The sequence below is a fragment of the Salvelinus fontinalis genome, chromosome 14, assembly GCF_029448725.1.
Source record: "Salvelinus fontinalis isolate EN_2023a chromosome 14, ASM2944872v1, whole genome shotgun sequence".
In the NCBI taxonomy this organism is placed as follows: Eukaryota; Metazoa; Chordata; class Actinopteri; order Salmoniformes; family Salmonidae; genus Salvelinus; species Salvelinus fontinalis.
The window spans coordinates 10,068,049-10,093,083 of record NC_074678.1 but is presented as its reverse complement, the minus strand read 5'-3'; the positions used below and the strand labels follow the sequence as shown (position 1 = coordinate 10,093,083).

Here is a 25,035-nt window from a genome sequence, read left to right as displayed (position 1 = left end):
TAATAATACTTAATAATACAACAAGTTTTAAAATGCCTTTTTGTTTTTCATTTTAGTTAAAGTAGTGACATATTGTTTAAATTAATTTATAAAGTAAAAAAAGTTAGGTTTTGAATTAAACCATTTGCATTTATGAATATGAAATGTACCTAATATTATTAGCAGTTGAATTAAATATACCATAGATATTTGACCAAAATAATTATGCTGAGGGAATTGTAGTATCACAAACAATATTCATAATCTGTTTATTACTACACTGCTCAAAAAAATAAAGGGAACACTTAAACAACACATTGTAACTCCAAGTCAATCACACTTCTGTGAAATCAAACTGTCCAATTAGGAAGCAACACTGATTGACAATAAATTTCACATGCTGTTGTGCAAATGGAATTGACAAAAGGTGGAAATTATAGGCAATTAGCAAGACACCCCCAAAAAAGGAGTGATTCTGCAGGTGGTGACCACAGACCACTTCTCAGTTCCTATGCTTCCTGGCTGATGTTTTGGTCACTTTTGAATGCTGGCGGTGCTCTCACTCTAGTGGTAGCATGAGACGGAGTCTACAACCCACACAAGTGGCTCAGGTAGTGCAGTTCATCCAGGATGGCACATCAATGCGAGCTGTGGCAAAAAGGTTTGCTGTGTCTGTCAGCGTAGTGTCCAGAGCATGGAGGCACTACCAGGAGACAGGCCAGTACATCAGGAGACGTGGAGGAGGCCGTAGGAGGGCAACAACCCAGCAGCAGGACCGCTACCTCCGCCTTTGTGCAAGGAGGTGCACTGCCAGAGCCCTGCAAAATGACCTCCAGCAGGCCACAAATGTGCATGTGTCAGCATATGGTCTCATAAGGGGTCTGAGGATCTCATCGTATATCTTTGTTGTTCCATATAAAGTATCTGTGAGGGTAAAAATTGTGTTATACACTTTATTTTGCCCTTATTTAACCAGGCAAGTCAGTTAAGAACAAATTCTTATTTTCAATGACGGCCTAGGAACAGTGGGTTAACTGCCTGTTCAGGGGCAGAACGACAGATGTTTACCTCGTCAGCTCGGCGATTTGAACTTGCAACCTTTTAGGTTACTATTCCAACGCTCTAACCACTAGGCTACACTGCCGCCATTAACATCAAAGCTAAAATTGCTTGTTTATGGAATTTGGACAATTTTACTGGGATTTTAACAGCATCAATATTACGTCGAAGCAAAAATTCTAAACCACCAACAGTCAAATAAATACTTAGGATAAGGCATTCCAAATACTGTTCTGGTTCTTAATATACTTCAGAATCCAATTTATTTTAAAAGCATTATTTAGAGTATTGAAATCTAAAACGTCAATACCTCCTTGTTCCTGCGTATTAGTGAGAATATATTTCCGTATATAGTGAGGCTTGTTCCTCCAAATCAAATTATAAAGAGTCTTATCTAAATCCTTTACAATTCTAGGGGATAATTCAAGTGATAACGTGACATAAACCGATCTGGATAACCCTTCAGCTTTGGTCAATAAAACCCGACCATATAAAGAAATATCTCTCAGCAACCAGAGGTTCAATTTCTTCTATGTTTTCTCAACAATGGGGTTAAAGTTTAAGTCACTCCTTTGTTTTTCATCCTTGCATATAACAATTCCAAGATAAGTAACCTTATCTTTAATTGGGATACCATATACTTCCTGTAAAACACAGTCATTGAGTGGAAATTAAGATTTACTGATATTCATTTTCAAACCCGAAACTAAGGAAAAGTCTTCAATACAGGAAACAGCTTTTTTCCCCGACCCGTTTTTCAGCCACTGCAACTGCGCGCACCCCACTAAACAAGGAAGGAACGGGTTAATTACTGAGCCGTCAACCTGGCATTTCCTGGTTGGGAAGAAGCTTCGACGTTGGGAGTCGTTGACAGTAGAGATATCTACTTCAGTCTCATCCTCCTTTGCCTATCTAGCCAAGGTATTTAGCTAACTACAGTGACGTTCAAATTGATGAAATAAACATATCTTTGTTTTTATACCAACATAGCCAGCCAGCCACAGTAAATAACGTTAGCTAGCTTAGCAAGCTTTTAGCTTGTTCTACAGCCACGTATTAGCGCAAGTTATGTCACTCAACGAATGATGCATTTAAAAAAAGGGACATTTCATTGTCTATTGGGTTAATTTTAAGAAATGCGACGGTTAGTTAGCTTTCTTTGGAGCTAGCTAGGTCATTGCACGTGTTTCAATGGAAAGTCTACATATTAGCTAGTTAGCTAGGCATGACACGTTAGAATGTATCTGACTGTCGGTGACATAGTAGATAACAGGTGGCTAACAGACTGACGTTTTTAGCTTCATGAGTTTGTTTACAAACCCAGCCTCGACCTATAGGACCGTTGCCCTATATAAATAGGACTTGTATCCCATTTGTGTAACGCTGTGTTGTTGTTCGTGTCGAACTGTTTTGCTTGATCTTGGCCAGGTCGCAATTGTAAATGAGAACTTGTTCTCAACTTGCCTACCCGGTTAAAAAAAAGGTAAAATAAAAAATATATAGGACGACCCCAACCCTATAGAATGACATAACATTATGTTACACACTTTACCTGAAGGTATTTTTTTTTTGGGGGGGGGGGGGGGGGGGCACTTAATGTAAAGTCCTATAAACCTTGGTAAAAACCTAGGCTTTGCTTTTCCGTAAGGTAATGTCTGAACCAGCGAAGGCCAGCTCCGGCACAAGGAACCCGAGGGACCACAGTCACCACTCAGTAGACAGTCGTCCACTCTCTCACCATTCAGCTGCATCTGATGGCCATACAGTCACTTCATTGGATGACCACCACGCACGCTCACATCATTCAGACACAGGTGGTGCCAATGGGCATACACACTCCGATCTTCCATTTGATGGTCATATACACACGTATATTCCAGACATGGATGAGGACAAGTAAGTGTTATCACTGTTTGTCACAGATGTATACATGGGGGTTGATGGGAGACCACGGCAACCCATTGAGTTCCTGTGGTTCCTCATGCTCTTATCCTATTGTATTCAAATTAGCTTCGAACGACTCCACAGGATTTCCTTCCTGTAGACATATTCATGTATTAATAGGCCTATTTCATGGCACATCCTGTCTTCTCCCACCTCTTACTAATGGTTAATGTACTACCTCTCTGTATAATACAGGATCTACATGGACTATAACGCCACCACCCCACTGGAGCCACAGGTGATCCAGGCTGTTACTGAAGCCCTGCACGACGCCTGGGGAAACCCCAGTAGTACCTACACACCAGGTGAGGGGTTAGTACCAGGTGAGGGGTTAGTACCAGGTGAGGTGTTAGTACCAGGTGAGGTGTTAGTACCAGGTGAGGGGTCGGCACCAGGTGAGGGGTTAGTACCAGGTGAGGGGTTGGCACCAGGTGAGGGGTCAGTACCAGGTGAGGGGTCAGTACCAACCTTGGAAGTATGTTTTGTATGTTCTGTTTTGTCTATCTTGGGTCATCCCCACTGATTATATTAATCTCTTTAGTTGTGGACTATCTTGGGTCATCCCCACTGATTATATTAATCTCTTTAGTTGTGGACTATCTTGGATCATCCCCACTGATTTTATTAATCTCTTTAGTTGTGGACTATCTTGGGTCATCCCCTCTGATTTTACTAATCTCTTTAGTTGTGGACTATCTTGGGTCATCTCCACTGATTATATTAATCTCTTTAGTTGTGGACTATCTTGGATTATCCCCACTGATTTTATTAATCTCTTTAGTTGTGGACTATCTTGGGTCATCTCCACTGATTTTATTAATCTCTTTAGTTGTGGACTATCTTGGGTCATCTCCACTGATGTTATTAATCTCTTTAGTTGTGGACTATCTTGGGTCATCTCCACTGATTTTATTAATCTCTTTAGTTGTGGACTATCTTGGGTCATCTCCACTGATGTTATTAATCTCTTTAGTTGTGGACTATCTTGGGTCATCTCCACTGATGTTATTAATCTCTTTAGTTGTGGACTATCTTGGGTCATCTCCACTGATGTTATTAATCTCTTTAGTTGTGGACTATCTTGGGTCATCTCCACTGATTATATTAATCTCTTTAGTTGTGGACTATCTTGGGTCATCTCCACTGATGTTATTAACGTCTTTAGTTATGTGTGTTTTTTGAATTTTGTCTTTTCTTCCTTGTTCCAGGTGTGAAAGCGAAGAAGATCGTTACCCAGGCGAGAGAGAATGTGGCTAGAATGGTGGGGGGAAAAGCAGAGGACATCATCTTCACCTCTGGTGGGACTGAGGTAGAATGATAGTCTTGGTATACTGTACGTGAACACAACATGGCATCCCCAATGTGATTGGTGCGTGCTCTATCAGCGATATAACACACCATTGGTAAAGGCTCTAGGGTTTAATTGCCAGCGATATTTACTTTCCTCTGTTCTCTTCAGGCCAATAACCTGGTGTTCCACAGTGCCCTGGAGGCCTACAGAGAGAGCTGCAGGACAGCAGAGCAGAGAGGGGAGAGACATCGCCATGAGAACAGCGGTACCTCAGCCTGGCCTCTACCTCATATCCTCGTCTCTAACGTAGAGCATGACTCTGTCCGACTGACCGCTGAACACCTGCTGAAGGACGCCACGGCCGGTAGGGTTTAACACTGTTCTGGATTTAGATTTATTTACTGTATGCTAAATTATGACGATGATGAGGAGGAGAATGATGTTGAGATGATGATGAAGATGATGATGATCAATCATATATATTTTTTATTAACATATAACACTTAAGTGTAACGAGAACGAGAACTTTAGTAACTCAGTACTGTACATACATAAATCATTATACTGTAATAAGGATAGTTTATATTTGTGTGATAAATACACCAAATATTGTCCTTTAATAGTCAATGACTTGACGTAGGGCTATCTGTGTTATTGTCTTAGACGTGACGTCAGTGGCGGTTTCCAAGGTGACGGGGAGGGTGGAGGTGGAGGATGTGTTGGCTGCTGTCCGCTCCTCCACCTGTCTCATCTCTATCATGATGGCGAACAACGAGACAGGAGTCCTAATGGTGAGGGGCACACGCACACACGGGAGGACAGACGTACGGGCAGCATGGCCTCGTTTTTCACACCTGCATGGCCCTAACACACACACACACACACACACACCACACACACCTGTCCACAGATCCTAAATATTACTAACATACTGTATATAACTAACAGATATTACTAACATACTGTATATTACTAACATACTGTATATTACTACAGATATTACTAACATACTGTATATTACTAACATACTGTATATTACTACAGATATTACTAACATACTGTATATTACTAACATACTGTATATTACTACAGATATTACTAACATACTGTATATTACTACAGATATTACTATCATACTGTATATTACTAACAGATATTACTAACATACTGTATATTACTAACATACTGTATATTACTACAGATATTACTAACATACTGTATATTACTAACCTACTGTATATTACTAATAGATATTACTATCATACTGTATATTACTACAGAAATTACTAACATACTATATATTACTAACAGATATTACTAACATACTGTATATTACTAACAGATATTACTAACATACTGTATATTACTAACAGATATTACTAACCTACTGTATATTACTAACAGATATTACTAACCTACTGTATATTACTAACAGATATTACTAACCTACTGTATATTACTAACATACTGTATATTACTAACCTACTGTATATTACTAACAGATATTACTAACCTACTGTATATTACTAACATATATTACTATCATACTGTATATTACTATCATACTGTATATTACTATCATACTGTATATTACTATCATACTGTATATTACTAACATATATTACTATCATACTGTATATTACTAACAGATATTACTATCATACTGTATATTACTATCATACTGTATATTACTAACATATATTACTATCATACTGTATATTACTAACAGATAATACTATCATACTGTATATTACTAACAGATATTACTAACAGATTTTACTGTCATACTGTATATTACTAACATATATTACTATCATACTGTATATTACTAACAGATATTACTAACCTACTGTATATTACTAACAGATATTACTATCATACTGTATATTACTAATAGATATTACTAACATACTGTATATTACTAACATAGACTGAATGTACAAAACATGAATAACACCTTCCTACAATGCGTTTTGTGCTGGGAAGTGCTTAGTAATGAGGTTCTCAAAACGAAAAAATGAATAAAACGACACGTCCTGACCAAAACATCCACAGCATGACGGTAAACCCAGGGAGTTCTGTCAGAACAGGGCAGAATGCTTCAGGAAACTGCTTCGACAGTGGATAAGTAAGTCAGCTAGCGAGACATTGTTGTCATTTTATAACAGGTGTTGATTAGCAGAAATAATGGAGTACTCTCTCTCATAATAGTAGATGTGAGTTTCTCTTTCAAACAATCCCCTGGTCTTGTACACAGGGGGGAAATAAACATGAATAGATATTTATATAAATATTTATTTTCATTGTTATTTGTGTCTGTCTATATTGCATTTGTTTTAGGCATAAGGGCAATGAAATGTACTGATATTTATGTATAGTTACATATTTTCCTAAGCTTGTGTCCCAAGAAAAACACAGAATTTCTAATTTGGGTCCCATGCTGAAAATGTTTAATAATCTCTGCAATAAGGGATCATAGCTTTCACCTGGATTGACCTGGTCTGTTATGGAAAGAGCAGGTTTTCCATTTTTTTTTAACACTCAGTGTATATTACTAACATACACTATAATTACAAAAGTATGTGGACATCCCTTCAAATTAATAGATTCGGTTAGTTCAGCCACACTTGTTGCTGACAGGTGTATAAAATCAAGCACACAGCCATGCAATCCTAATAGACTATCAACGTGGCACTGTCATAGGATGCCACCTTTCCAACAAGTCAGTTCATCAAATTTCTGCCCTGCTAAAGCCAACTGTGAGTGCAGTTATTGTGAAGTGGAAACATCTTGGAGCAACAACGGCTCAGTCGTGAAGTGGTAGGCCACACGAGCTCACAGAACCACTGAAGTGCATAAATGGTCTGTCCTCGGTTGCAGCACTCACTACCAAGTTACAAACTACATCTGGAAGCAGCGTCAGCACAGGAACTGTTCATCGGGAGCTTCATGAGCTTCATGACGGATGAATCTGGGTTTGACGGCTGCCAGAAGAATGCTACCTGCCCCAATGCATAGTGCCAACTGTATAAAGTTTAGTGGAGGATGAATAATGGTGTGGAGCTGTTTTTCATGGTTCGGGCTAGGCCCCTTAGTTCTAGTGAAGGGAAACGTTAACACTACAGCATACAATGATATTGTAGACAATTCTGTCAATTCTGTCTTCCCCAAACTGTGAGGCAACAGTTTGGGGAAGGCCCTTTCCTGTTTCAGCATGACGGTGCCCCCGTGCATAAAGCGATGTCCATACATCGATGGTTTGTCGAGATCGATGTGGAAGAACTTGACTGGCCTGCACAGAGCCCTGACCTCAACCCCTATTGGGATGAATTAGAACTCAGACTGCGAGCCAGGCCTAATCGCCCAACATCAGTGCCCGACCTCACTAATGCTCTTGTGGCTGAATGGAAGCAAATCCCTGCAGCAGTGTTCCAACATCTAGTGGAAAGCTTTCCCGAGAAGTGTAGACTGTTGTAGCAGCAAAATGGAGACCAATTCCATATTCATGCTTTTGGAATGAGACGTTGGATGAGCAGGCGTCCACATACTTTTGGTTATGTAGTGTGTCTTAATCAGAGATATTAATAACAGCATTATTACTTCACTACCTTGTGTTTTACCTGACAGCCAATCAGAGAGCTCTGTCAGAGGATCAGATTTGTCAACAGACAGCGTCAACATAGAATCCTGCTGCACACTGACGCGGCCCAGGCCATAGGCAAGGTGCGGGTCGACGCCCGTGACCTGGGAGTGGATTACCTCACCATTGTAGGACACAAGGTCAGGGGTCAGGACTCTTCTGGACTTTAGGCAAATCTGAAATGTGTTTCCTTGATTCCTCATGTTTTTCTTAACGGGTATTGGAGTAGAGGGGAGAAACCTAAGATCTTTTCATCCAATGCATTTTGAGAAGGAGTCAATATGCAAGGAATCAAGGAAATACAATTTAGATTTACCCATGGATACTGTGATTATCTTTTATTGTATTCTGGGAAGATGAGTTCTTATATTGAGTTCTGAGAAGTTTTCTATTTCGTCACTGTGGTTTCCAGTTCTATGCACCGAGGATTGGTGCGTTGTATGTGAACGGCCCAGGAACAATCACACCACTCTACCCCATGTTGTTTGGAGGGGGACAGGAGAGGAACTTCAGACCAGGGTATCGTTCAAGTAATTATGTCTACTACAATGTAGAAAATAGTAAAAAAAAAAAAAAAAACCTTGAATGAGTAGGTGTTTCAAAACTTTTGACTGGTACTGTATAAAACACCCTATAATGAACAACAAATGAAGATTTTACAAGTAATAAAGTAAAATCACTGTTATTTTCATGTTTGTTTTAGCACTGAGAACACACCAATGATCGCTGGCCTTGGAAAGGTACAGTCTTGAATCATTACAGTATTAATTAGCCCATTTGTCTAACAAAACGTTATGACCCTTACTCCTACCGTATATATGCCTTTTGCTAAAACTGGTGGCCAAATACAGTTACAGTGGCTTGGAAAAGTATTCACCCCCCTTGGAATTGTTCCTATTTTGTTGCCTTACAATCTGGAATTATAATAGATTTTTTTGGGGGGGGGGTTGTATCAGTTGAGTTACATAACATGCCTACCACTTTGAAGTATGAAACAATTGTGAAACAAACAAGAAATAAGACAAAAAATCTGAAAACTTGAGCGTGCATAACTATTCACCCCCCCAAGTCAATACTTTGCAGAGCCACCTTTTGTAGCAATTATAGCTGCAAGTCTCTTGGGGTATGTCTCTATAAGCTTGGCACATCTAAGCCACTGGGATTTTGCCCATTCTTCAAGTGAAAACTGCTCCAGCTCCTTCAAGTTGGATGGGTTCCGCCGGTGTACAGCAATCTTTAAGTCATACCACAGATTCTCAATTGGATTTAGGTCTGGGCTTTGACTAGGCCATTCCAAGACATTTAAACGTTTCCCCTTAAACCACTCGAGTGTTGCTTTAGCAGTATGGTTAGGTTCATTGTCCTGCTGGAAGGTGAACCACCGTCCCAGTCTCAAATCTCTGAAGACTGAAACAGGTTTCCATCAAGAATTTCCCTGTATTTAGCGCCATCCATCATTCCTTCAATTCTGACCAGGTTCCCAGTCCCTGCCGATGAAAAACATCCCCGCAGCATGATGCTGCCGCCACCATGCTTCATTGTGGATGGTGTTCTTGGGGTGATGAGAGCTGTTGGGTTTGTGCCAGACATAGTGTTTTCCTTGACGGCCAAAAAGCTCACTTTTAGTCTCATCTGACCAGAGTACCTTCTTCCATATGTTTGGGGAGTCTCCCACATGCCTTTTGGCGAAACGTGTTTGCTTTTGACCAAACGTGTTTGCTTTTTTTCAGGCCACTCTTCCAAAAAGCCCAGCTCTGAGGAGAGTACGGCTTAAACTGTTCCTATAAACAGATACTCCAATATCCGCTGTCGAGCTTTGCAGCTCCTTCAGGGTTATCTTTGGTCTCTTTGTTGCCTCTCTGATGAATGCCCTCCTTGTCTGGTCCTTGAGTTTTGGTGGGCGGCCCTCTCTTGGCAGGTTTGTTGTGGTGCCATAATCTTTCCATATTTAATAATGAATTTAATGGTGCTCCGTGGGATGTTCAAAGTTTTGGATATTTTTTTATAACCCAATCCTGATCTGTACTTCTCCACAACTTTGTCCCTGACCTGTTTGGAGAGCTCCTTGGTCTTCATGGTGCTACTTGCTTGGTGGTGTTGCAGACTCCAGGCCCTTTCAGAACAGGCGTATATATACTGAGATCATTTGACAGATCATGTGACACTTAGATTGCACACAGGTGGACTTTATTAATTATGTGACTTCTGAAGGTAATTGGTTGCATCAGATGTTATTTAGGGGCTTCATAGCAATGGGGGTGAATACATATGCACGTACCACTTTTGAATTTGTGTTTATTTTCACATTTCTTTGAAACAAGTAATTTTTTTTCACTTCACCATTTTGAACTATTTTGTGTATGTTCATTACATGAAATCCAAATAAAAATACATTTAAATTACAGGTTGTAATGCAACAAAATAGGAAAAACGCCAAGGGGGATGAATTATTTTGCAAGGCACTGTATATAAGTATTGTTAAAGCAAACCATATTCATGGTGTCTATATGACGTGATGATGCAGAGCCTGGAGCTGAACTAAAGAGTTGTGTCTACTAGGCATCAGAGCTGGTGAACTAACTTATTGTCTCACCTAGGCAGCAGAACTGGTGAACTAACTTATTGTCTGTACTAGGCAGCAGAGCTGGTGAACTAACTTATTGTCTGTACTAGGCAGCAGAACTGGTGAACTAACTTATTGTCTCACCTAGGCAGCAGAACTGGTGAACTAACTTATTGTCTGTACTAGGCAGCAGAGCAGGTGAACTAACTTATTGGCTGTACTAGGTAGCAGAGCAGGTGAACTAACGTATTGTCTGTACTAGGCAGCAGAGCAGGTGAACTAACTTATTGCTGCCTAGTTGAGACAATAAGTTAGTTCACCTGCTCTGCTGCCTAGTACAGACAATAAGTTAGTTCACCAGCTCTGCTGCCTAGCAGAGCTGGTGAACTAACTTATTGTCTGTACTAGGCAGCAGAGCAGGTGAACTAACTTATTGTCTCAACTAGGCAGCAGAGCAGGTGAACTAACTTATTGTCTGTACTAGGCAGCAGAGCTGGTGAACTAACTTATTGTCTTTACTAGGCAGCAGAGCAGGTGAACTAACTTATTGTCTGTACTAGGCAGCAGAGCTGGTGAACTAACTTATTGTCTGTACTAGGCAGCAGAGCAGGTGAACTAACTTATTGTCTGTACTAGGCAGCAGAGCTGGTGAACTAACTTATTGTCTGTACTAGGCAGCAGAGCAGGTGAACTAACGTATTGTCTGTACTAGGCAGCAGAGCTGGTGAACTAAAGATTTGTCTCTCTACTAGGCAGCAGAGCTGGTGAACTCTAACCTGACTGAGTATGAGACTCATATGCTGGATACAAGGGACTACCTGGAGAAACAACTAGAGGTACAGTAACAGAACGTCAGTCTGCTGATCCATCCGTCATAGACTATCACAAGCATCAATGTTTTTTTTGTTGGATTTCAGAATATATTTATACCCTGTGTTGACACAGTGTCACGGTTTCTGGAGATTTGTTCAGTAGTTTCAATGTAGAACCATGTAACGGCAGATTTCCTCCTCTTCGTCTGAAGAGGAGGTGTAGCAGGGATCGGACCAAGACTCAGCGTAGTTAGTGTCCATGTTTTAATAATAAACAACTGAACACAAATACAAAATAACAAAAGTCAATCTAACCGAAACAGTCCTATCTGGTGTAATGAACACAAAGACAGAAGACAACCACCCACAAAACCCAACACAAAACTGGCTACCTAAATATGGTTCCCAATCAGAGACAATGACAAACACCTGCCTCTGATTGAGAACCATTAGGCCAAACAACAAACCCAACATAGAAACACAACATATAGATAACCCACCCAACTCACGCCCTGACCACACTAAAACAAAGACAAAACAGAGGAAAATAAAGGTCAGAACGTGACAAACCAACATTTGTTTTCCTGAAGATTGTTGCCATGTTTTACAGTTTCGTGAGTGAAGAAGTCAAATGTACAGTATAGTACATGTCCTATAACTATTCTATGTCCAAAAAGTCTTTGCTGTTGTGTGTTGCCAGGCGGTCTTCGGGAGAGAGAGGATCCATTTCAACAGTCATTTCCCTGACTCCGAGACCCTCCCCAACACCTGTAACGTGTCCATTCTGGGTCCTGGACTACAGGGTGAGTAAAATGTGCTATTGAGCTACGCAGTAATTTGTGACCTACTTCGGCCACTCAATAACAGCCAATGAAACTACGTTGGCCTATTATTACATATTTACTAGTGGACTATCACAGCTCTGTGGATGTGGACTCTGAATTGATCTGTAGAGTCATACTGACGTCTCCCCTGTCTCTACCCTTCCTGCTGTGGGATTTGTCTCCGTCAATCTGCCACTCTGTACAACAGCCTTTCTTTAAGTATGGGTTGGGTTGCGGGAATGTTAAATGGTGGGTTGCAACATATGAGTCAAAATAATTATATATATATACACAGTGCCTTGGGAAGGTTTTCAGAACCGTTGATTTTGTTACATTACAGCATTATTCTAAAATGGATTAAATACAAATCCTCAGCAATCTACTCACACACAAAAAAAAAATTCACTTCAATATTCACACAAGTAGTCAGGCCCTTTGCTATGAGACTCGAAATTGAGCTCAGGTACATCCTGTTTCCGTTGACCATCCTTGGGATGTTTCTACAACTTGATTGAATTCCACCTGTGGTAAATTCAATTGATTGGAAAGGCGCATCTGTCTATATAAGGTCCCACAGTTGACAGTGCATATCAGAGCAAAAACCAATGAGGTCTAAGAAATTGTCCGTAGAGTTCCAAGACTGGATTGTGTTAAGTCACAGATCTGGGGATGGATACCAAAAAATGTCAGCAGCATTGAAGGTCCCCAAGAACACAGTGGCCTCCATCATTCTTAAATGGAGGAAGTTCGGAACCACCAAGACTCTTCCTGGAGCTGGCCGCCCGACCAAACTGAGCAATCGGGGGAGAAGGTCCTTGGTCAGGGAGGAGACCAAGAACCAGATGGTCACTCTGACAGAGCTCCAGAGTTCCTCTGTGGAGATGGGAGAACCTTGCAGAAGGACAACCATCTCTGCAGCACTCCAATCAGGACTTTATGGAAGAGTGGTCAGACGGAAGCCACTCCTCAGTAAAAGGCACATGACAGCCCACTTGGAGTTTGCCAAAATTCACCTAAAGACTCTCAGGCCAATGAGAAACAAGATTGTCTGGTCTGATGAAACCAAGATTGAACTCTATGGCCTGAATGCCAAGCATTACATCTGGATGAAACCTGGCACCATCCCTACGATGAAGCACGGTGGTGGCAGCAGCATGCTGTGGGGGTGTTTTTCAGCGGCAGGGACTGGGATACTAATCAGGATCGAGGCAAAGATGAACGGAGCAAAGTACAGAGATCCTTGATGAAAACCTGCTCCAGAGCGCTTAGGACCTCAGACTGGAGCGAAGGTTCACCTTCCAACAGGACAATGACTCTAAGCACACAGGCAAGACAACGCAGGAGTGGCTTCGGGACAAGTCTCTGAATGTGTTTGAGTGTACCAGCCAGAGCCCTGACTTGAACCCGATTGAACATTTCTGGAGAGACCTGAAAATAGCTGTGCAGCAACGCTCCTCTTCCAACCTAAAAGAACTTGAGAGGATCTGCAGAGAAGAATAGGAGAAACTCCCCAAATACAAGTGTGCCAAGCTTGTAGCGTCATACCCAAGAAGACTGGAGGCTGTAATCTCTGCCAAAGGTGCTTCAACAAAGTACTGAGTAAAGGGTATGAATACTTATGTCAATGTTATTTCAGTTTATAATTTTTTATATATTAGCAATTTATAAAAACCTGTTGGCTGCTTTTTCTTCACTCTGCGGTCCAACTCATCCCAAACCATCTCAATTGGGTTGAGGTCAGGGGATTGTGGAGGCCAGGTCATCTGATGCAGCACTCCATCGCTCTCCTTCTTGGTCAAATAGCCCTTACACAGCCTGGAGGTGTGTTCGGTCATTGTCCTCTTGAAAAACAATTGATAGTCCAACTAAGCCAAACCAGATGGAATGGCATATCGCTGCAGAATGCTGTGGTAGCCATGCTGGTTAAGTGTGCCTTAAATTCTAAATAAATCACTGACAGTGTCACCAGCAAAGCACCCCCACACCATCACACCACCTCCTCCATGCTTCACGGTGGGAACCACACGTGCGGAGATCATCCGTTCACCTACTCTGCGTTTCACAAAGACACATCGGTTGGATCCAAAAATCTCCAATTTGGACTCATCAGACTAAGGACAGATGTCCACCGGTCTAATGTCCATTGCTCATGTTTCTTGGACCAAGCAAGTATCTTATTTTTATTGGTGTCCTTTAGTAGTGGTTTCTTTGCAGCAATTTGACCATGAAGGCCTGATTCACGCAGTCTCCTCTGAACAGTTGATGTTGAGATGTGTCTGTTACTTGAACTCTGTGAAGCATTTATTTTGGCTGCAATCTGAGGTTGGTATCTCTAATGAACTTATCCTCTGCAGCAGAGGTAACTCTGGGTCTTCCTTTCCTGCGGTGGTCCTCATGAGAGCCAGTTCCATCATAGAGCTTGATGGTTTTTGCGACTGCATTTGAAGAAACTTTCACAGTTCTTGAAATGTTCTGCATTGACTGACCTTCATGTCTTAAAGTAACGATGGACTGTCATTTCTCTTTGCTTATTTGAGCTGTTCTTGCCATTTAATATGGACTTAGTCTTTTACCAAATAGGTCTATTTTCTGTATACCACCCCTACCTTGTCACGACATAACTGATTGGCTGAAACGCATTAAGAAGGAAATTATTTCCACAAATTAACTTTTAACAAGGCACACCTGTTAATTGAAATGCATTCCTTCTCTCCCCTGTACCTATACCCCAGGTCATTGTCCCCCCTCTCCCCTGTAACTATTCCCCAGGTCGTTGGCCCCCCTCCTCTCCCCTGTAACTATTCCCCAGGTCGTTGGCCCCCCTCCTCTCCCCTGTAACTATTCCCCAGGTCGTAGTCCACCCTCCTCTCCCCTGTAACTATTCCCCAGGTCGTAGTCCACCCTCCTCTCCCCTGTAACTATTCCCCAGGTCGTAGTCCCCCCTCCTCTCCCCTGTAACTATTCCCTAGGTCGTAGTCCACCCTCCTCTCCCCTGTAACTATTCCCCAGGTCGTTGTCCCCCCTCCTCTCCCCTGTAACTATTCCCCAGGTCGTAGTCCACCCTCCTCTCCCCTGTAACTATTCCCCAGGTCGTAGTCCACCCTCCTCTCCCCTGTAACTATTCCCCAGGTCGTAGTCCACCCTCCTCTCCCCTGTAACTATTCCCCAGGTCGTTGTCCCCCCTCCTCTCCCCTGTAACTATTCCCCAGGTCGTTGTCCCCCCTCCTCTCCCCTGTAACTATTTCCCCAGGTCGTTGTCCCTCCTACTCTCCCCTGTAACTATTTCCCCAGGTCGTTGTCCCCCCTCCTCTCCCCTGTAACTATTCCCCAGGTCGTTGTCCCCCCTCCTCTCCCCTGTAACTATTCCCCAGGTCGTTGTCCCCCCTCCTCTCCCCTGTAACTATTCCCCAGGTCGTAGTCCCTCCTCCTCTCCCCTGTAACTATTTCCCCAGGTCGTTGTCCCCCCTCCTCTCCCCTGTAACTATCCCCCAGGTCGTTGCTGTAACTGAGAATGTGTTCTCAGTTACAGCAAGAATGTGTTCTCAGTCGAAACGGGCCATGTTTTCATGAGCTTGGGTTCCAGGAAAACAGTGAATTTCTCACTGGGTTCCAGAAAAACAGTGAATTTCTCATTGGTTCCCAGGAAAACAGTGAATTTCTCATTGGGTTCCAGGAAAACAGTGATTTTCTCATTGGTTCCCAGGAAAACAGTGAATTTCTCATTGGTTCCCAGGAAAACAGTGAATTTCTCATTGGGTTCCAGGTAGAAAAAGGTTAAGAACCCCTCCTGTACAGTATCTCTAACTCTACATCGCCGCGAGGTCACAACCTACGTTGCTGTGGCTATTTATAAACTACGGTGGCTGTTAATGATTCATGTCTATTCTGTCCCCTGTACTGTAGGGAGGAAGGTGTTCATGTCTATTCTGTCCCCTGTACTGTACTGTAGGGAGGAAGGTGTTCATGTCTATTCTGTCCCCTGTACTGTAGGGAGGAAGGTGTTCATGTCTATTCTGTCCCCTGTACTGTAGGGAGGAAGGTGTTCATGTCTATTCTGTCCCCTGTACTGTAGGGAGGAAGGTGTTCATGTCTATTCTGTCCCCTGTACTGTACTGTAGGGAGGAAGGTGTTCATGTCTATTCTGTCCCCTGTACTGTAGGGAGGAAGGTGTTCATGTCTATTCTGTCCCCTGTACTGTACTGTAGGGAGGAAGGTGTTCATGTCTATTCTGTCCCCTGTACTGTACTGTAGGGAGGAAGGTGTTCATGTCTATTCTGTCCCCTGTACTGTACTGTAGGGAGGAAGGTGTTCATGTCTATTCTGTCCCCTGTACTGTAGGGAGGAAGGTGTTCATGTCTATTCTGTCCCCTGTACTGTAGGGAGGAAGGTGTTCATGTCTATTCTGTCCCCTGTACTGTAGGGAGGAAGGTGTTCATGTCTATTCTGTCCCCTGTACTGTACTGTAGGGAGGAAGGTGTTCATGTCTATTCTGTCCCCTGTACTGTAGGGAGGAAGGTGTTCATGTCTATTCTGTCCCCTGTACTGTAGGGAGGAAGGTGTTCATGTCTATTCTGTCCCCTGTACTGTACTGTAGGGAGGAAGGTGTTCATGTCTATTCTGTCCCCTGTACTGTAGGGAGGAAGGTGTTCATGTCTATTCTGTCCCCTGTACTGTAGGGAGGAAGGTGTTCATGTCTATTCTGTCCCCTGTACTGTAGGGAGGAAGGTGTTCATGTCTATTCTGTCCCCTGTACTGTACTGTAGGGAGGAAGGTGTTCATATCTATTCTGTTCCCTGTACTGTAGGGAGGAAGGTGTTCATGTCTATTCTGTCCCCTGTACTGTACTGTAGGGAGGAAGGTGTTCATGTCTATTCTGTCCCCTGTACTGTACTGTAGGGAGGAAGGTGTTCATGTCTATTCTGTCCCCTGTACTGTACTGTAGGGAGGAAGGTGTTCATGTCTATTCTGTCCCCTGTACTGTAGGGAGGAAGGTGTTCATGTCTATTCTGTCCCCTGTACTGTAGGGAGGAAGGTGTTCATGTCTATTCTGTCCCCTGTACTGTAGGGAGGAAGGTGTTCATGTCTATTCTGTCCCCTGTACTGTACTGTAGGGAGGAAGGTGTTCATGTCTATTTTGTCCCCTGTACTGTAGGGAGGAAGGTGTTCATGTCTATTCTGTCCCCTGTGCTGTAGGGAGGAAGGTGTTCATGTCTTTTCTGTCCCCTGTACTGTACTGTAGGGAGGAAGGTGTTCATGTCTATTCTGTCCCCTGTACTGTAGGGAGGAAGGTGTTCATGTCTATTCTGTCCCCTGTACTGTAGGGAGGAAGGTGTTCATGTCTATTCTGTCCCCTGTACTGTACTGCAGGGAGGAAGGTGTTCATGTCTATTCTGTCCCCTGTACTGTAGGGAGGAAGGTGTTCATGTCTATTCTGTCCCCTGTACTGTAGGGAGGAAGGTGTTCATGACTATTCTGTCCCCTGTACTGTAGGGAGGAAGGTGTTCATGTCTATTCTGTCCCCTGTACTGTAGGGAGGAAGGTGTTCATGTCTATTCTGTCCCCTGTACTGTACTGTAGGGAGGAAGGTGTTCATGTCTATTCTGTCCCCTGTACTGTAGGGAGGAAGGTGTTCATGTCTATTCTGTCCCCTGTACTGTACTGTAGGGAGGAAGGTGTTCATGTCTATTCTGTCCCCTGTACTGTACTGTAGGGAGGAAGGTGTTCATGTCTATTCTGTCCCCTGTGCTGTAGGGAGGAAGGTGTTCATGTCTATTCTGTCCCCTGTACTGTAGGGAGGAAGGTGTTCATGTCTATTCTGTCCCCTGTACTGTAGGGAGGAAGGTGTTCATGTCTATTCTGTCCCCTGTACTGTACTGTAGGGAGGAAGGTGTTCATGTCTATTCTGTCCCCTGTACTGTACTGTAGGGAGGAAGGTGTTCATATCTATTCTGTCCCCTGTACTGTAGGGAGGAAGGTGTTCATGTCTATTCTGTCCCCTGTACTGTAGGGAGGAAGGTGTTCATGTCTATTCTGTCCCCTGTACTGTACTGCAGGGAGGAAGGTGTTCATGTCTATTCTGTCCCCTGTACTGTAGGGAGGAAGGTGTACATGTCTATTCTGTCCCCTGTACTGTAGGGAGGAAGGTGTTCATGTCTATTCTGTCCCCTGTACTGTAGGGAGGAAGGTGTTCATGTCTATTCTGTCCCCTGTACTGTACTGTAGGGAGGAAGGTGTTCATGTCTATTCTGTCCCCTGTACTGTAGGGAGGAAGGTGTTCATGTCTATTCTGTCCCCTGTACTGTACTGTAGGGAGGAAGGTGTTCATGTCTATTTTGTCCCCTGTACTGTAGGGAGGAAGGTGTTCATGTCTATTCTGTCCCCTGTGCTGTAGGGAGGAAGGTGTTCATGTCTATTCTGTCCCCTGTACTGTACTGTAGGGAGGAAGGTGTTCATGTCTATTCTGTCCCCTGTACTGTAGGGAGGAAGGTGTTCATGTCTATTCTGTCCCCTGTACTGTAGGGAGGAAGGTGTTCATGTCTATTCTGTCCCCTGTACTGTAGGGAGGAAGGTGTTCATGTCTATTCTGTCCCCTGTACTGTAGGGAGGAAGGTGTTCATGACTATTCTGTCCCCTGTACTGTAGGGAGGAAGGTGTTCATGTCTATTCTGTCCCCTGTACTGTAGGGAGGAAGGTGTTCATGTCTATTCTGTCCCCTGTACTGTACTGTAGGGAGGAAGGTGTTCATGTCTATTCTGTCCCCTGTACTGTAGGGAGGAAGGTGTTCATGTCTATTCTGTCCCCTGTACTGTAGGGAGGAAGGTGTTTATATCTATTCTGTCCCCTGTACTGTACTGTAGGGAGGAAGGTGTTCATGTCTATTCTGTTCCCTGTACTGTAGGGAGGAAGGTGTTCATGTCTATTCTGTCCCCTGTACTGTAGGGAGGAAGGTGTTCATATCTATTCTGTCCCCTGTACTGTACTGTAGGGAGGAAGGTGTTCATGTCTATTCTGTCCCCTGTACTGTACTGTAGGGAGGAAGGTGTTCATGTCTATTCTGTCCCCTGTACTGTAGGGAGGAAGGTGTTTATATCTATTCTGTCCCCTGTACTGTACTGTAGGGAGGAAGGTGTTCATGTCTATTCTGTCCCCTGTACTGTAGGGAGGAAGGTGTTCATGTCTATTCTGTCCCCTGTACTGTAGGGAGGAAGGTGTTCATATCTATTCTGTCCCCTGTACTGTACTGTAGGGAGGAAGGTGTTCATGTCTATTCTGTCCCCTGTACTGTACTGTAGGGAGGAAGGTGTTCATGTCTATTCTGTCCCCTGTACTGTACTGTAGGGAGGAAGGTGTTCATGTCTATTCTGTCCCCTGTACTGTACTGTAGGGAGGAAGGTGTTCATGTCTATTCTGTCCCCTGTACTGTACTGTAGGGAGGAAGGTGTTCATGTCTATTCTGTCCCCTGTACTGTAGGGAGGAAGGTGTTCATGTCTATTCTGTCCCATGTACAGTACTGTAGGGAGGAAGGTGTTCATGTCTATTCTGTCCCCTGTACTGTACTGTAGGGAGGAAGGTGTTCATGTCTATTCTGTCCCCTGTACTGTAGGGAGGAAGGTGTTCATGTCTTTTCTGTTCCCTGTACTGTAGGGAGGAAGGTGTTCATGTCTATTATGTCCCCTGTACTGTAGGGAGGAAGGTGTTCATGTCTATTCTGTCCCCTGTACTGTAGGGAGGAAGGTGTTCATGTCTATTCTGTCCCCTGTACTGTACTGTAGGGAGGAAGGTGTTCATGTCTATTCTGTCCCCTGTACTGTACTGTAGGGAGGAAGGTGTTCATGTCTATTCTGTCCCCTGTACTGTAGGGAGGAAGGTGTTCATGTCTATTCTGTCCCCTGTACTGTAGGGAGGAAGGTGTTCATGTCTATTCTGTTCCCTGTACTGTAGGGAGGAAGGTGTTCATGTCTATTCTGTCCCCTGTACTGTAGGGAGGAAGGTGTTCATGTCTATTCTGTCCCCTGTACTGTAGGGAGGAAGGTGTTCATGTCTATTCTGTCCCCTGTACTGTAGGGAGGAAGGTGTTCATGTCTATTCTGTCCCCTGTACTGTACTGTAGGGAGGAAGGTGTTCATGTCTATTCTGTCCCCTGTACTGTACTGTAGGGAGGAAGGTGTTCATGTCTATTCTGTCCCCTGTACTGTACTGTAGGGAGGAAGGTGTTCATGTCTATTCTGTCCCCTGTACTGTACTGTAGGGAGGAAGGTGTTCATGTCTATTCTGTCCCCTGTACTGTACTGTAGGGAGGAAGGTGTTCATGTCTATTCTGTCCCCTGTACTGTACTGTAGGGAGGAAGGTGTTCATGTCTATTCTGTCCCCTGTACTGTAGGGAGGAAGGTGTTCATGTCTATTCTGTCCCCTGTACTGTAGGGAGGAAGGTGTTCATATCTATTCTGTCCCCTGTACTGTACTGTAGGGAGGAAGGTGTTCATGTCTATTCTGTCCCCTGTACTGTACTGTAGGGAGGAAGGTGTTCATGTCTATTCTGTCCCCTGTACTGTGGGGAGGAAGGTGTTCATATCTATTCTGTCCCCTGTACTGTAGGGAGGAAGGTGTTCATGTCTATTCTGTCCCCTGTACTGTACTGTAGGGAGGAAGGTGTTCATGTCTATTCTGTCCCCTGTACTGTGCTGTAGGGAGGAAGGTGTTCATGTCTATTCTGTCCCCTGTACTGTACTGTAGGGAGGAAGGTGTTCATGTCTATTCTGTCCCCTGTACTGTACTGTAGGGAGGAAGGTGTTCATGTCTATTCTGTCCCCTGTACTGTAGGGAGGAAGGTGTTCATGTCTATTCTGTCCCCTGTACTGTAGGGAGGAAGTTGTTCATGTCTATTCTGTCCCCTGTACTGTACTGTAGGGAGGAAGGTGTACATGTCTATTCTGTCCCCTGTACTGTAGGGAGGAAGGTGTTCATGTCTATTCTGTCCCCTGTACTGTAGGGAGGAAGGTGTTCATGTCTATTCTGTCCCCTGTACTGTAGGGAGGAAGGTGTTCATGTCTATTCTGTCCCCTGTACTGTACTGTAGGGAGGAAGGTGTTCATGTCTATTCTGTCCCCTGTACTGTAGGGAGGAAGGTGTTCATGTCTATTCTGTCCCCTGTACTGTAGGGAGGAAGGTGTTCATGTCTATTCTGTCCCCTGTACTGTAGGGAGGAAGGTGTTCATGTCTATTCTGTCCCCTGTACTGTACTGTAGGGAGGAAGGTGTTCATGTCTATTCTGTCCCCTGTACTGTACTGTAGGGAGGAAGGTGTTCATGTCTATTCTGTCCCCTGTACTGTACTGTAGGGAGGAAGGTGTTCATGTCTATTCTGTCCCCTGTACTGTAGGGAGGAAGGTGTTCATGTCTATTCTGTCCCCTGTACTGTACTGTAGGGAGGAAGGTGTTCATGTCTATTCTGTCCCCTGTACTGTACTGTAGGGAAGAAGGTGTTCATGTCTATTCTGTCCCCTGTACTGTAGGGAGGAAGGTGTTCATGTCTATTCTGTCCCCTGTACTGTAGGGAGGAAGGTGTTCATGTCTATGCTGTCCCCTGTACTGTAGGGAGGAAGGTGTTCATGTCTATTCTGTCCCCTGTACTGTAGGGAGGAAGGTGTTCATGTCTATTCTGTCCCCTGTACTGTAGGGAGGAAGGTGTTCATGTCTATTATGTCCCCTGTACTGTACTGTAGGGAGGAAGGTGTTCATGTCTATTCTGTTCCCTGTACTGTAGGGAGGAAGGTGTTCATGTCTATTATGTCCCCTGTACTGTACTGTAGGGAGGAAGGTGTTCATGTCTATTCTGTCCCCTGTACTGTAGGGAGGAAGGTGTTCATGTCTATTATGTCCCCTGTACTGTACTGTAGGGAGGAAGGTGTTCATGTCTATTCTGTCCCCTGTACTGTAGGGAGGAAGGTATTGTCCAGCTGTAGAAGACTGCTGGCCAGTGTTGGGGCTGCATGCCATTCACACAGAGGAGACAGGTAAGGACCTGACACCTACAGTTACTAGATACTGTATATTATAGACCTACAGTTACTAGATACTGTATATCATAGACCTACAGCTACTAGCTACATCATAGACCTACAGTTACTAGCTATATCATAGACCTACAGTTACTAGATACTGTATATCATAGACCTACAGTTACTAGATACCACATTGGCCTACAGTTATTAGACACTGTATATCATAGACCTACAGTTACTAGATACTGTATATCATAGAGCTACAGTTACTAGATACCACATTGGCCTACAGTTATTAGATACTGTATATCATAGACCTACAGTTACTAGATACTGTATATCATAGACCTACAGTTACTAGATACCACATTGGCCTACAGTTACTAGATACTGTATATTATAGACCTACAGTTACTAGATACTGTATATCATAGAGCTACAGTAACTAGCTACATCATAGACCTACAGTCACAATAACTGCCCTCACCCAAACTTAAGACCGTTACTATATATATATATATATATATATATATATACACACACACACACACTGTATATACTGTTTATACACTGTGTATATATACAGACAACAAAATAAATCACCTTGTTTAGTGGAACCATATTGTTATGTTGTCACTGTTAGTTTTCACTCTGTTTGTCCCTCAGGCCCTCCCATATCCTGCTGAGCTGTGGCATCCCTGAGGAGGTGGCAGCTAATGCCCTGAGGCTGAGTGTGGGGAGAGGCACCAGCAGGGCTGAGGTAGGCCTGGTGGTGGAGGATCTGAAGAATGCTGTCGAGAGGCTTGGAGGGACTCAACTGATCAACGTCGATTGATTGTTTGACTTATTGGTTGACTGATTGATCTACAGAATATACACCTGATAGTACTGTGACATACTGTGTTGTTGCAAACAGTTAATCTTTTAAACCAATATCTTATCACTTCTGTAATGAGAGTGTACGTTTGTTATTTGTTTGTAGCATACACCATGTGTGTAGACCTAATGTATATCTTGTTGTGCTTTTTATTAGTTTAATTCAGGAGAAAATGTTTCCAGTGTTTAAACGACGGGAAAAACGTATTTAAACTGACTGGAATGATGTGAAATAGACGGATGGCTTTATTGTGCTTGCTGTCCGTCGTCCGCTTCGCTGGTTAATACTTAATCAGGGGAGTTAACAGAAACTTCATGTGAATACAGCATATCAGCTGTTTAAAGTTGGAGATGGTTTGTAAAAAATGCTTCCCGCTAATAAAGCATTGGTGTATCAACTTCTACATCACGTTCATTGTTTTATTATGGAGGGATGCTATTTGAATGTGTGTATTATCTAATCGGCTGTCTAAATCCCATGATGGCTGTTATCAAATGGCCACCTTGTCACGCCCTGGCCTTAGTATTATTTGTTTTATTTATTATTTTAGTTAGGTCAGGGTGTGACATGGGGTATGTGTGTATTTTGGGGTATTATATGGTAGAGGGGGGTGTTGGTTGTAGTTTATGGTTTTGTGTTGAGTGTATGTGTCTAGCTGTGTCTATGTTGGGTGTAGTTGTCTAGGAAAGTCTATGGTGGCCGGAATGGGTTCTCAATTAGAGACAGCTGATTTCGGTTGTCTCTAATTGGGAGCCATATTTAAGGCTGCCATAGGCTTTAGCTGTTTGTGGGTCATTGTTTATGTGTATGTATATGTCGACGTAAGTAGTTTGTGTGTGCACTTGCGTTTGAAGTTTCACGATCGTGTGTTGTTTAAGTGTTTTGTGATCATCTTCGTCGTTATAATAAAGAAGATGTATTCAAATCATGTTGCGCCTTGGTCCTCTCGTTCATGTCAACACGATCGTGACACACCTGGACTATTTACACTGCTGTTTATGCATAGTCACTTTACCCCTGCCTACATGTACAAATTAACTCGACTAACCTGTAACCTGTACTCGACTAACCCCCTGTATATAGCCTTGTTATTTTTGTGTTACTTTACATTTTTATTTTTACTTTAGTTTATTTAGTAAATATTTTCTTAACTCTATTGTTGATTTTAAAGGGCTTCTAATTAAGTATTTCAATGTAAGGTTGTATTTGGAGCGTGTGAAAAATACAATTTGATCTGATGGATATATACACAGTTGTCTGTTCACTCCCCACCGCTCCGAGATAAATGTTTTTAAATAACGCTAGTCGTCTGATGTATCATCAAATGTATTTATAAAGCCCTTCTTACATCAGCTGTTGTCACATAGTGCTGTACAGAAACCCAGCCTAAATCCCCAAACAGCAAGCAATGCAGGTGTAGAAGGTGTAGAAGCAAAGCAGGTGTAGAAGCAAAGCAGGTGTAGAAGCAAAGCAGGTGTAGAAGCAAAGCAGGTGTAGAAGCAAAGCAGGTGTAGAAGCAATGCAGGTGTAGAAGCAAAGCAGGTGTAGAAGCAAAGCAGGTGTAGAAGCAAAGCAGGTGTAGAAGCAATGCAGGTGTAGAAGCAACGCAGGTGTAGAAGCAACGCAGGTGTAGAAGCAAAGCAGGTGTAGAAGCAAAGCAGGTGTAGAAGCAAAGCAGGTGTAGAAGCAAAGCAGGTGTAGAAGCAAAGCAGGTGTAGAAGCAAAGCAGGTGTAGAAGCAAAGCAGGTGTAGAAGCAAAGCAGGTGTAGAAGCAAAGCAGGTGTAGAATGCAGGTGTAGAAGCAATGCAGGTGTAGAATGCAGGTGTATCCCCTTCATCTCGTCGACGGGGAATTCTCCCGTTACACCATGCTCCCTCCGTCCCCTCCGTAAGTGTCCCAAATGGCACCATATTCCCTATATAGTGCACTACTTTTGACCAGGGCCCCTAGCCTTTGTGGAGCGATGGGTAACGACGCTTCGTGGGTGACTGTTGTTGATGTGTGCAGAGGGTCCCTGGTTCGCGCCCGGGGCGAGGGGACGGT

The 25,035-nt window shown here is 43.4% G+C and overlaps 1 protein-coding gene across 1 annotated transcript; it reads left to right on the top strand.

Moving 5' to 3' along the window:
- Positions 1-1,827: 1,827 nt before the first annotated feature.
- On the top strand, positions 1,828-24,343 carry scly (selenocysteine lyase). The gene is made up of 13 exons (XM_055943925.1): positions 1,828-1,959; positions 2,687-2,934; positions 3,178-3,287; positions 4,191-4,291; positions 4,442-4,637; positions 4,937-5,064; positions 7,901-8,053; positions 8,326-8,432; positions 8,617-8,653; positions 11,229-11,312; positions 11,989-12,091; positions 22,051-22,126; positions 22,781-24,343. The coding sequence occupies exons 2-13, from the start codon at positions 2,690-2,692 to the stop codon at positions 22,947-22,949; spliced, it is 1,509 nt and encodes a 502-aa protein (XP_055799900.1). The 5' UTR covers positions 1,828-1,959; positions 2,687-2,689; the 3' UTR covers positions 22,950-24,343.
- Positions 24,344-25,035: the final 692 nt, after the last annotated feature.

Coding starts and splice junctions, on each gene's coding strand:
- scly (XM_055943925.1), top strand. CDS start 2,690: ATGTCTGAACCAGCGAAGGCCAGCTCCGGCACAAGGAACCCGAGGGAC. Junction 3,288..4,190: donor CAGTAGTACCTACACACCAG/GTGAGGGGTTAG, acceptor TCCTTGTTCCAG/GTGTGAAAGCGAAGAAGATC. Junction 4,292..4,441: donor TCACCTCTGGTGGGACTGAG/GTAGAATGATAG, acceptor TGTTCTCTTCAG/GCCAATAACCTGGTGTTCCA.